The 13,661-nt window shown below is 45.7% G+C and overlaps 1 protein-coding gene across 1 annotated transcript in view; it reads right to left on the bottom strand.

Annotated features, from left to right (window-relative positions):
• Positions 1 to 1,099: 1,099 nt before the first annotated feature.
• LOC119397391 (uncharacterized) overlaps positions 1,100 to 13,661 on the bottom strand; it is a 35,223-nt gene continuing 22,661 nt past the window's right edge. Inside the window, exon 2 of the mRNA XM_037664821.2 lies at positions 1,100 to 1,727. Coding sequence (XP_037520749.1) covers positions 1,158 to 1,727 — 570 coding nt within the window. The 3' untranslated portion in view covers positions 1,100 to 1,157. The remainder of the gene's footprint in view (positions 1,728 to 13,661) is intronic.

The following is a 13,661-nucleotide window of genomic DNA, read 5'->3' as shown; positions in this document are numbered from 1 at the left end:
CCTTAAAGAAACACACAAGGAGCCTACAGCTGTCCTTGCTGTACTAAACAGGGACGGGCGTTGTTATGGTGGCTCAAGAAACTTAGATATGATGTGCACCAACGTAATGAGAGTACCACTGAGTTATCTACCTGCAGTCTCTTAGCTGGAAGAAAAAAATATGCATGGCAACACTTCGGCACTCTAACTTTCGCTTCGAGCACTACGAGAGTGATGTCGTCAGCGGCCGCGAACGCTGATCTAAACACCTCATTCTTTATTTTGTAAACTGTGAGAAGACATAGTGATGTCTCTTCGTGCAAGCACACTGCAGCACTTCCCTTCAACTACAGTTACGCTGAACCAGGCTTCAACAGTACAGCCAATGGCTTAAGTAGTGGACACCCATTCGTACAAGGGTTAGACCCCTGAAACGTTCAAGGTAATCTTTGCCAACCATTAATCCTCTGATGTAAGAGGAACATAGAATCCGCGCGCTTTCCTGTCAGTTCCTCAGCTTCGCAACGTCTCACTTTACAATCTTGCTGGAATCGCCGTTGTTCACGACAGTTGTAATCCGAACTGCACCCATGCCGCTAACCCTCCGGCTATCCATTTTCGATGTCTAATGCTTTTCAGCGTAGCGGAAGGTGTATACATTTAACCATCAAAATGAGCCTCAGGCTGCTATGCTGTAATGTCAAGCCGCGTATGTGAAAATACAATTCGACAGTTTATACCTCCCTACGGCAAGACCGGTAACCATGCAAACGGCAATCAACCTCCTGTAGCACTTTAACAAAGCTATTGTGCCCACTCCGCTGCGTCGGCAATATTTCGCTCCACAGATCCACTGGTGTCCCAGAAGCAGGCCATGTTTCATTCAACGAAGACACAGCGCAGTTCCTTTGACATCATGCGAAGCACTGTCACCACGATGTTTTATGACTTGGTCACGGAGAACAGACGGCCATAGGAGAACTAAATATGTCGACACTTCCCGGACATTGGCCGATGGGAACACACTGAAGCACTGCGTCGAACGCACACAAACGCACATTTCTCCGGTAGACTGGGAATCGCGTTGGCAAGGAGAAGCGAGCAGGCATCCCAACACCAGCGTGGGCCTCCACGGCAAGAAGCTCTCGCTGGCAACAATGGTCGTCCCGCGCCCTGTCTCACAAAGAGAAGAACTTGACGAGTGCCTCGTAGAGCACTTTCGGATGAACTCCAGGTTCGGCCGTGTAACGGACGCCACGGATGACGCCGTCGTTCTTGTGGAAGCCGAACTCTCCGACGATGGCACCCTCTGGCGTGCGCTCTTCGTAGCGGAACTTGCGCAGGCTTCCGCCAGCGTCCACGGTGTAGCCGAGGCGGTAGCTGCTGCTGATGCCGCCAGCATCGGTCAGGTTCTGGCCGCTGCCAGTGTAGTCCATGAACTCGTCCAGCAGGTGGAAGGTGGACGAGGCCGAGCCTTCCAGGGCTCCGACGCTGTCAGGTTTCGAGGTGGAGGAGTTTGGCGAGCGCGTGGTGGCGCCCGCACTGTTGGTGCTGGTAGTGGTGGTGATGGCGCTGACGGTGCTCACTGTGCTGACTACGGCTCGCGAGGCCACGGGCTCCGTGGAATGCTGCTGCTGCAGCTGCTGCAGGTCCTGCGGGAGCTCCGAGAGCGGCGCCACGCCGACGGGGGCGCAGTCCAGGACAGCGGCGCTCAGCAGCAGCGCCGCCAGCAGCGCGAACCAGCACACCTACGTCATGAGCAGGAATTTAGTGGCAGGAATTCATCAGTGTCATGATTTGCTGATGCACTTTCAGTATCGTGCGTGCACAGCACGATATGTGCGTATCCACTTCGTCATTGTAATTAAACGTCGCTCACCGCCCGTGCTGCCTTAACTATTGGCATTCGTTTCTTTAGCACTGTTTGATTTCATCAACTTGCCGTTCTAACCGAATAAACTGGTGGCACGTGTAGTTTTTACAGTGGCGCCAGTGGAGGTGTAATTTCAGGTTATTTCTACAATTCCTAGCGTAGCAAGTTTTTGTTGCGTGCACTATATGTTTTCAATGATAACAGAGATATAGAATACATCTCAAAATAAAGACTATAGGAAATTGAAATGCATATCGATATAGTGAAAGAAACTTTGCTTGCACGTTTGTTGTCTAGAAAAAATGTCATACAGAAGTTGCAACATTGCTGTTTCACAAATACCTGTGTACTTCGATTAAGGTGGACGCGAAAGAACATGAGAGGTTCAAAATTAATCGGTAGTCCCCTTCGCCCGGAGTCTGCGGAGGACCTCATAACGGGAACGTGGTTAGGTACGAAAAACCCCACAATTTATTTATTTATTTATTTATTTATTTATTTATTTATTTATTTATTTATTTATTTATATTTTGAGCAATAACGCACTTGGGGGTCGCAAAAATTTCGATCACACGCTGCAAGACTCTACCGTTCATCCAAATACAAAAGGGGATTTCTTGGATTTTCTTTTTCATGATATAAGAGCCGCTCAGGTATCGAAACCCCGTGACTCCGTGCTCAGCAATGCAACGTCATAATAGTTAAGCAAACGCGATGGATAAACAGTTGTCTTTGTTGTATATGGCAGAAAACGAGCATATTTCCGAAAAATGATCGGCCCATCCACTCCGTGAAGACAGTCGCGCAGAGAAGCTGTCTTACTTATACTAATTCTTACGCGGATTGTTACACCTGCAAGCCAGACTTCGCAAGCAGTCTATTACCTAAACCTTCTGTTTTGCCGTGTTTCAACTCATTTCGTTTGTGCTTTGTGTGCTTCGCGTGGTGACCATCGTTTAGGAGTGCTTTCTGCATTTCTCTGTGTTTTCGCGGGCGGTTTCTTTCTGTGTTTCGCCGTGCTTCGCACGTGCTCTTCGTAAGCAGCTTACTCCTCGGCGGTGCGGACTACACCAGGTCAGCCCATCTCGAATCAGGCGAAGTCTATACGTGCGAGTTTATACGATTGGCCAGCGGGATCACGTGTGGTTAGGAAAGTGCGCGAGCCTGTATGATTGCCTAGCGAGATCACGTGATGTCGTGAATCCGCCGCTAGGTTTGGAATGCGCGCGCTTACATCTGATTGATCAAAGCGAGATTACGGGACCCGCCGGCTCAGGCAATGGAGTCTCAGTGGACGCCTACCAGTACTGCTACTGTACTACGGCACAATGTTGGGCAAAGTCAGTTTCGCTGTAATAGAGCGACGAGATAGTGGTTAGCACAACCAGAACTCGTTTTCATGTAGCTAACCATTCACAGCAAACGTGGCAGCGGCCTGAAACTTTCTCTCCCGCCACCCCGCAGCCTCATTCGCGTCGCTTAGTCCTCGCGCAAGACCGAGACCATAGACGGGGTGCGGCAAGGACGGAAGGACCACGCCTTCACTGAAACGTCCATTAGCCTCGCGTTGCAAAAATTGCGCCAGTGACAGACCTCGGTCACTGCATCTTTGGCTATTTTGTCCGGCAATCTGTATACTTCAAGAAGCGATCCCAAAATATGGGCCAAATTCACGAGGCGTTTCATTTGTAAGTGTCAATTACTGATGACATTACCTTTACTAATATTCTTTACTGATGTGCCCTTCACTGATGATATTACCGTTACTAACGATGTTACCTTTGCTAATGATATGTCCATCATCATGCGTTGGTTGAAACTTTCTGTTAACATAAATTCTAGCGTAAAATAATAATCCTTAATTCAGTTAAACCGAAAGTCATGGGTTCTATCACGACCACGGCGGCTCGCATTTTGATGGAGCGAAATACAAGCCGCCCGTGTACTCCGCGATGTCCAATGCACGTTAAGAACACCAGACGGTCGAAATGTTCGCAGCCTTCCACTACGGCATGCTTCATAATTATATCGCGGTTTTGGCGCACTTAAAGCCCCATCTAATTAATTAAATTATTCACTTAATATTCACATGAATGAACGTAATGAATAATTTATTTAAACCTGGTCCCGAATGGCTGTAGTCCTTCGGGCGAGGAACAATGCTTTTTATCGTAACCATTTTGCATAATAAAGTGAAGGAAAACACATTTCACCGGTGCGGCTTGTGCGACATTTCACCTCGCTTGAGCAACCGTGGTTATCTCGGACGAAACGTGAGCTTGACAAAAAGAAAACGATGTGCAATTTCGGATTCATCGTGCATCATCGTCAACATGTTCATGCGGCCACGACGACGAGGATGTGCATCATCTGTTGCTCGACTGTCCGAAGTACGACACGCATAGACAGCGACTCGAACAAGAACTTCACACGCTGGACTCTGAGCGAACGTTTTCCTTAGCGAAAATACTAGGCCCATGGCCGACTAGGATAAACCGTAAAGCAATGAAAGTGCTCCAGCGTTTTTTTGAAGACACTAATATTTGCGATAGCTACTGAGTTCTTGAACTTGTACGACTGTAGATATGTATATATATATATATATATATATATATAGATATATTTTTTTTATTTATTCTGTTATCTTAACAACTATGTGGAAAGGGGTAGCCGTCACCAAGCAATGGTGACAACAACTCCTTCATTTGTTTTCTATTTCAATAAAAAAGAAAAAAGATGTGCAATCCTTTTCTCCGCTACTCCAATAGTTTTTGTACTTGTAGGTTTTGCTTTTAAGAGTTTGGCTTCGGGGCAAGCACTTTTCAGCAGGCCACATTTCGAATAATCTGCACGTAAAGATAATTCTATCATTTTTTTATTATTGTTTCGTTGCAACTTCATAGAACCTATGTGTTCCATAGAAGACAGTGTGAAGAGAAAGGCAATGAGCTTTCCCTACCTACACTATCAAATGAACTTCGCTTTCTAGCGCTAACGCAAGGCCGTCACAGTTTCCACAACTTGCATCGGTGACGTGGAGCCCATCACCTCAACTGTCGAGTTTCCATATATATATATATATATATATATATATATATATATATATATATATATATATATATATATATATATATATATATATATATATATATCTCTTAGACTTTCCCTCCTCTCAACAACTTGCTGTCAGGGAAACTAATATAAATATGATAGTACGAAGAGAGTGTGTAAAAGCCTTATTTTAAAACCAAGGCATTACAGCGGGTTGCTTCGTTGTTAAGCGGCCACGAGACCCTTCGTCCCGGGCGGCATCTTCAGCTCTCTTGATAACACGGGCCTTAAGGTCAGGGCCAGAACTGCGCAGCACGGTCTCTCATTCTCAGCATTATTTACTTCCGCTTCCTATGGTCTTCCGCTGGGAAATGACCCCGTAATATGGAATAATGAAACAGCTTTAGTGATCTGAGGCGGCACTCAGAAAAACTTCTCTTTCGTAAGTGCATTTTCCAATTGGTCAGCCGGCTTCACTAATGACATGTCCCAGCATCGTGATTGGCTAAAATATTTTCCTACTAAAATTTTCTGCGCAAAACGTGTTTGTGAACACGGGTCCAGTTGGTTTCCTTTTCTTTCATGGCTGTCGTGCTTAGCCTTCTTAGTCTATAGACTCCCACCGACTGTCACCTAGACAGATGCACTAACTGTCATCCCGTAAGTTAAAATGTTTCTGCACAGTGCGAGAATCAAGTTTAGTAGGTAGTGAAATCGACTTGCAAAGAAGGTATGCGAACGGCCTTCCCTTTATGTGCGCGAATACTTTTTCACCGGGCTGTATTCAGGCCTCGGCACAGACGTGCATCAGTATGAAGGAGCTATGTAGGGCCTTTTCAAACGCAGCACGCATTCGAAAGTGCAGTCAACCTTGGACCAGCAGAAAAGCGTCGCTCACTCCGGCTGTCGATCGAAGTCCATGTAATACCAATGTGCTAAGAGATAACAGAGACACGTGCGTGTCTACCCCCCCCCCCCCCCCGCAGATTTCCATTCCTAATGCTTCAATCACGCTGTCCGCGGTCACGCCGTCTAATAATGCGAGCACGCCGCGCATTCGTTTCGTTTGTTACGCGCGCGAGTGACGGACGTCGTTACGAAATTCGTCCCTGTCGATACACGCACGCGCACTCGGAATGCGCGCGCGGTCAGAAGCCACGACTGCCAGCACGACCAACCCGAGGCGATGTTTTCGCTCGCCGCAATCGATTTCACGTCTCGATTGGCTCATAGTTACGAGCTCGCCCTCCGCGATGACAACGTCTACGCCGTCTGAGAATTTTAGTTCCTTTTTCTTTCTTCCTTTCTTTCTTTAATTCTTTTTTTTTATTTTTTTATTTCCCCTTTAATCCTTACTAGTTTTTTTTTTTTTAACCACTCCAGATTGCAGAAGGAAATCCACCGGTCGTAGTGGCTTAAAGGCTGTACCATTAGGCTGTTCAGCACGAGAACGCAAGTTCGATTCCTGGCAACGGCACCTGCATTTTTGTAGGGGCGTAATGCAAAAACACACGTGTACTTTGATATACGTACACATTAAGATACCCCAGGTGTTCAAAATTAATCTATTGTCCTCTACTACGGCGTGCTTCGTAATTTACTCGTACTGCTCGTAATCATACGGATGGGTTTTTTTTTAAGTAATCAAACAGGCCTTCAGACAAAACAAAACAAAGGCCAAGTGCAGTTTATTGCTATTGTACGGCAACAGGTAGGAAGCAGTATCTGCGCAGAAGAGTGAACTAATGGCAAGATCACATAGCTGAAACCGTATTGTTGAGTGTCCCCTCTAATTATATCGTCCCTGATTCGCCCTTAGCGTTGGTTTTTCTGCTCTCTTCATGTCATTCTTTCTGTAGTGGATTGCAACCATTTCAGTTCTTCGTCACCGCACGCATGCTCTGTCGTCTCTATATACTTCATGTTTTAGGAGCAGTTTGATTCCGTTGTAGCAATGACATACTAGAAAACCTTTCACTCTGCAGCAGATTTGTTCCGTTCAACCAAGCCGCATTACACGCTCCGAATTTTGTGGCACATAGCTTCTCTCCGGACTTACTTCATTTGCAGTTATTTTCGAGGAACGCTTTTGTTAGCTGCTGGCGGACCTCTACACCCGACCATTTCAGAATTGCCCTGTCAGCGTGCCACTTAACAAGAGGTGTTAGGCACCGAAGTACAGTCACGTTCCGTCTCGTATACGTTACGGCATCTGGTCAGACTTAGGAAATACCTTAATGCCCTGTAACGCGGAGATGAATTTTTAAAACAGTAGAGCAACAGACGCCGCCAGCTGTTTCACGTCGACCGACATGGCTTATCGTTCACCCTTCGTGGTTGTGTATATCACGGAGTGAAACGTTAAGACGAGCCGAAACACCACTCTCCCCTAAATATCCCGTTACTTATACGCTTAATCGCTTAAAGCTTGGCCTCCCACCAGAGACAGAGCGCTCTGGCAAAAAGAAAAACGGAAAGAAAATAAAGCAAAAATGGAAACGGCGCGGGTATAATCGTCGTGCCTCGAAGCGCGCGGCTACCTGAAGGCCGCAAAATGCGGGCATACATATTCGCACTCAATTTCTTTTTTTTTTTTTTTGCTTCCGCCGGGCAAACCACGGCACGTTTCAATCGAACAGCCACGAGCCAGACGGCAGTTTCGGAGGCCGCACTGACGATAGGTTCGGCATGTCGCGCCGTATATTTTTTTATTTATTTTCATATTTTTTCGTGGCTCTATTCCAACCTCTCTGGCGCCCGCGCAACGGCCGTCCAGGCGTGCGAAGCGGACCTTCCGCTGTGGAAGCGAAACGACATTCGTGCTTCCTTGAGAACCCCAAGGAACGTTCTAGAATGCGCAGCCCATGACAGGTGGCATTATCTGCACCGCAAACGTAACAAAGGCGCCAAACCGCGTCCCTGGGAGATTGGTATTGCACGTCTTTGGACCGGTCGCCGTTTCCAAAGCGTGCTCCCGCCGCCTGGTATGCACGTTTCTTTGGACTCGAATGTGTTTTGATCGAATGGAATGTTACGTTGTCCGTCGGTGTGTGTCTGAGTAATGCAGGTACCGCCAAATGTATAGGTGTCATGCGCCCTGCTCTTTCGACCCGGTCCCTCTCCTTCGCGCCCAACTCGCTAGTCTGCCTTTCTCGAACGTGCTTGGTTTGTTTGTCTCGAAGATAATTGTGGACTACAGTACCTTTTCTACGTTTTTTTTTTTTTTTTGCTCCCAAATACACCGAGCGTCTCAGGAAGCATCCAAACCCTCAATACTAGGGTCGTGCTTGCGTCGCCAGTGCCTGAACAGCACTAAAACGGCGACGCCGACGGCACAAGTGAAACTCGAGTGTCCGCGTAGTTTTAATCGCAATAATTGGAGCGTTTTTAAATAAAGTCTGTGTATTTAAAAAAAATGCAGAGAAGTCGGCTTGATCGTTCCCGTACCCACTAGCTCTCACAAACTAAAAGCTTTAACAGTTCAAACTAGAGCTGACATGTTCAAATACACAACATTAATGAGAACTAAGAGACAATAATGCCAAGGAAAGCATAGGGGATGTTATTTGTAGTAATTAGGGTATAAATGTGAAGAAAGTAAAGTGGACGAAAAGATGACTTGCCGCCGGCAGGGGCCGAACCTGCGACCTTCGAATAGGATGTTCATATACAGTTTCTTCTTTTTCCTTCCTCTAAAATTGAGCACTGGGATTATCTGCGTGGAGATTTTCGTGCCTTGCCATTTCGTGACTTTCTGTCTGCAACTCAAGTATACAGTAAGCAGGTGCCCACTTTTACCATAGCCCCATAGGGGTCGTGGTTCGTAAAAATAGAAAAAAAAACAGTATATGCTAAGTGTGCTCTGGCTTGCTACTATTCAGGGGAGGAAAAGGAAATAACTAAAAAAGAGGTACGTGTGCATTATGACGACGGCGACATGAAGAACTGATGCGTGCATATAATAACCACGCGACGAAATGCGTTCCTTAAAGTCTAGAATCCAGTCCATTACATACCTTTAGCATGCTAACAGTGCGTCAGATACTTTCTGTGTAATTTGAACGTTTAGCTTACGGATAACACGGCGGCGTGTAATCCAGGGTAAACTGGCTGACAACAAAATGCACGATACTTAACGGAGTAAACATACTTAACAGCGCCACTGAGTGAAAAGAAAAACGGGTCAAAGCGGCGCCTTACGATAACCCTTATTCCCGGAAACAGCGACTAATATCGATTCCAACGTCAGCACGTGACGTGCAACTGCATCACCTCTTTTGATACATCCATATCTATTTACCATTCCGAAGCAATGACACTGTACTAGACCCAACTTGAACCAAGTCGTGAGGCCGGGTCACGAAATTATCGAAGCACGTGTGATTTCGGGACTGGGTTCGGATTATGAGAGTACTTTGTTAGTGCGTCTGACTGATGAGAAGACTGATTTTTGTCTTTAAAATGGGATGTAGTTTAACGCCATTTACGGAAGTTGAGGCTTGTCACTGTTTCCCTGAATAGCGGATGCTGGAAGTTAGTGCTCTGTCTTTTCTCCCGTTTCTTCTTTTCTTATACTCAAGATCATAAACACTTCTGACATTCCAGCAAGCTTAAGCTGTCACAGTGGCACTTCTGCAAAACATTGAGGGATGTTTATACGCATAAATTAATAGTTTATATGCGATAATTATTCTGTCGGCTTCGTACGACCGCTAGACTCATTTCTGGCAATGTAGTCTGTAATTTGTGTAGTAACAAAAAACCGAAAAAAATCCCCAATGTTGAATAGCTCTGGCTGTCGAACGGCCGCCTGCATCGTGACGTAGAACTGGTTGTGCCGGCGGCAAACCGGGCAGGTGGAAACTCGGCCTGTAGGTTCATCGCAATGGACATCGTCATCATGGGTTCCGGTGCCAGCAAGTTAACACTCACACAAAAAAAAAACCTGCTCGGCCGCGCTATTGTGCTTTCCCGCTTATATTTTTGAACGACTGAAAGTATGGGAGTATTTGGATCAGCAGTTCGACGTCTGCTGTAATGTCAAGGTGTGCGATGAAAACTTGCTCAAGGTTAGCAAATCGCTCATTTATGGGATCTTCGGGAAATAGCCCTTGGGAAAACCCCTCAAAGGCGGTGGTTTATTACGAGAACACGTTTAGTATTCACTACGGCGCTCGCTAACGATAATCACTCTTTTTCGCAGAAGCATTTCTTCGCCTGCGGACTTCCCCAGTATCCGAGTGCAAAAAAAACTTTTTGCTATAGGCTTCTTACTGCAGTTTAATGTTGCCCAGTTAACGCCCAAGCCCACTTCATCACTGACAACTATTCTTACATTGCCACGTGCCACCCTTATTTCTAATTGGAAAAAAAAAATAAAGACTACGGGAAAGCGTGCAGTAAAATATAAGCTTCAACAAACGTTGATGACTTTGGAAGCTACCACGAACTACTGTAAGAATCAGTGAAAAACATGCAATGTCCGCTAATATCAGCACTAATTGGCGACGAAACGTATCCAGCTGTATACTCGGCAGCCATTTACTGAAGCCACTTGTGAGCATCACAAAGAGTGCCACTGGTGGGTCAACGTTAAAAAGCAAAACAAAACACGAAAGAAAGGGGTGTGGTCAAGGACGAGACGTCATTATTCTATAAACCCTCTATCCTATTGTATGGATTATCCTTAGCACTTCATCAAAAAGCCATAAAATGTGAGCACCGTAAGCCGGTATTAGTTCTCTTCCTTGCCTTTCTGTCCCTCCTTACCCATTCCCCAGTGCAGGGTAGCAAACCGAATAACTTTCTTCTGGTTAACCTCCCTGCCTTTCACTTAGCCTTTTCTCTCTCTCTCTTCCTTAACAATTTATACAAGAGAAGAAGTCGTCGAGCATGATGCGATATTAAATACAACGGGAATGAGATGGCACCGAATACCTGCGATCGTATTGAAGAGCTTTCCATTAAACCGGTTACATTATCGAAATTATTCCATTATTCCACACTGCGGCTCTCACGCTTTTTCCAATCGTAGAACCGCCGCCGTAGGTCTTGAATACCCCGCGTCATAGCTAATCATTAACGTCGTTACAGTGTATATTTATGCGCATGTTGAATATTCTTGTCTTGGTTATGTTATGCAATGGTTCCTCTTCATTTTTTTAACATCACCGTGTGTACACATATATGTGATTGTTGAACATGTTGTTTTGACTGTTATGTTATGTCTTGACTGTTACGCTAAGTTGTATATTGTATGTACTGCGGGTTAATTGTTAGAAATTTGGACCCTATGTACTTTATGTTCGACACCTCCAAGAGCTAAGTAGTAGCCGGCGCTTTATCTGTGCGCTAACATCTCCTTACATCATGTCAACAAAAAAAATCATTAACGTCAAATATCCGCCGTTGACACTGTGTAAATGAAGGCAGCACCGACCGCCTTGTTAATCGTGTTCGGACCGCCGGAGGTTTTCCTCTATCCCTCCCGCGCGGGCAATAACGCAGATTTGTTTTCCGTGCGCAGACGCGATTAACTCGGTAAACGAGGTCCAGCTCGGTCGCACGCGCAGCTGGAGTCGAACATCAGAACTTCCCACGCAAGTGCCCCACTGACCACTTCCTCCGCCCTCGGAGACCTCCGCGATCCGCCGCCGTCTGGTCCACTAAGTCGCCGGAACAACCACAATGCTCGCGATCGCGGCGATTCACGCACACTCGTTTGCGTTTGGTCGTGAGCGCACGCGCGCATATGACTATACACGAAATGTTTTTTGTGTGTGTTTTGCTTGTTTTTGTTTTTCGCTTTCTTGTACCCGCTCGATCGCTGTTGCCTTTCACTCCAGCTCCGTTGCAAACTATTACGTAGGCGAATACATCTGCGATAGCAAATGTACCTCGCTTTAAAAAAAAGAAAAAAAAGGAAAGAGCTCGCTATTCTCTTTCGACACACATATAGGTAGAACCTCGTCGATGCGCTCCCGTTTCTTACGACTTCCCGGTTTCAACGTTCGCGATATCTCTATCGAGCGAAACTGCGCGATGTTTTAGTGAATTCGTATAGTATGTTTTCCTGAATAAAGCGCTTCTTCCCGCGGGTTTTTATAAACGGGGTTGTACTTACACGAGCGCTCAGACTAGTGATAAGCAGTAGCAGTTGGGGTTACGCAGTGCTGAAACTTCCATATGCGTCCGCGTGGTGTCGCACGTTTTAAGCATTTCCTGTTCTGTAACAACAGTTTGAATGAGCTTTTAGCCTTCCATTTCTACTGAATTCCAATGATTCCATATGTTTCCGTAAGATTTTTACGAAAATATATGGCAAATATATAGAAAACATATGGATTCTGTAAAGAAACGTTGAATTTTTGAAATGGCATACGGTACATTTCAGTAGGGATGGAAATCGGTTGCTGTCCTCACAAAGACGAAGTCCGCTTGTCGAAACGTTCGATCCAGCGACATTCCTTAATCCGCGACTTTTGATCCCTTCAAGCCTCAATATCTCGCCATAACATCCGTCTTGTTCTAATCTTCAACCTACTGTTACTTCAAGATGCCGCTATTACATGTCATAGAAAAAAATGCTAGACGTGACACTAAACTATCTGAGCTAGTTGCTAACGAGAATCTCCCGGTGGCACATTGTACTCTCCGTGGCTGTATACACACGCTGTGTACTACACCTGTAAGGAGCCACTATACGTCAAGATGACACACTTAATGTTAATTTTGCAGTCGTATCGTGGATTTCGTCAGAGAGGAACATTCGCCATTCCGCTCCTTCGTTGGCGGCCTCTTTGCATTTCCGAACGACGGGACACCGAAGAAATGCAAATGGCGCTAATGCCACCTTATCGCTTCTCAATATTAATGTCGCAATGCGGCGCGACTCGTAGCCGGAACTGTCTCTCTAAATAAACGTTTATCTCTACCCATTTTTTGATCAGTGTTTGACAAACGGTAGCTTCCGGCGGCGGTCTTCCTGTTGTGTTGCGTAACTATTTAATATGTCCTGCTTTAAGTAGACCTAATCTTCTTTTTCTCCGTTAAGTATTTTATTTGCATGCTATTTCACTTAAGCCACGGTGTCACGCGTTAATACTGTATGGCGGAGAGATAAAAAAGATAGTATTTAGTGAAGGCGAAATTTTTTTCCGATTCTGATGTAAAAAATTATGGTATACCTTCCGTCGCACAAATACACACTGAGTAGAGAAGGACATCAAGAACACCAGCCACAAAAACAGGTTTTATATTCACAGGTACCACCAGAGCCAACAGTGCTATCAAAAGTTCAAAGATAAGTGCTTGAACTAGGTGACAGCAGGTGTGTATTTGTGCGCTGGAAGATGTGCCATAATGGCATTCACAGCCAACTAGCCTAGTTCTGTACGCTTACTGATCTAAACAAGCCCAATCTCGGTTGAACACCCATAACATACGAAACTCTTTCGTGCAATTGTAAGTGATTCTATAGATTCACGCTGTGCTTGCCTGAGTCAGTCCAACTGGCGCACGCCAGTCAACACAAAAGCCGACCCATCGCTCCTGAAGAAAGTTAGCGGGAGTAGCTCAGCAGAATTGGCGCATGGCACGATTCTGCCCGGTACTCTCGCAAGTGGGTAATATATATGGCACAAATTTTGTATGTACTTACTGTTTTAACGGCGCTAAAACTAATCTCCATCTTTCGATCGTTTGCTGTCACATCATAAATCACTTTCTATCGAAGTTATATGGATATCTCCTGCCAGCG

Source organism: Rhipicephalus sanguineus, chromosome 6, assembly GCF_013339695.2.
Source record: "Rhipicephalus sanguineus isolate Rsan-2018 chromosome 6, BIME_Rsan_1.4, whole genome shotgun sequence".
Classification (NCBI taxonomy): Eukaryota; Metazoa; Arthropoda; class Arachnida; order Ixodida; family Ixodidae; genus Rhipicephalus; species Rhipicephalus sanguineus.
The sequence above is the reverse complement of the archived record's forward strand: the minus strand, read 5'-3'. Positions and strand labels throughout refer to the sequence as shown.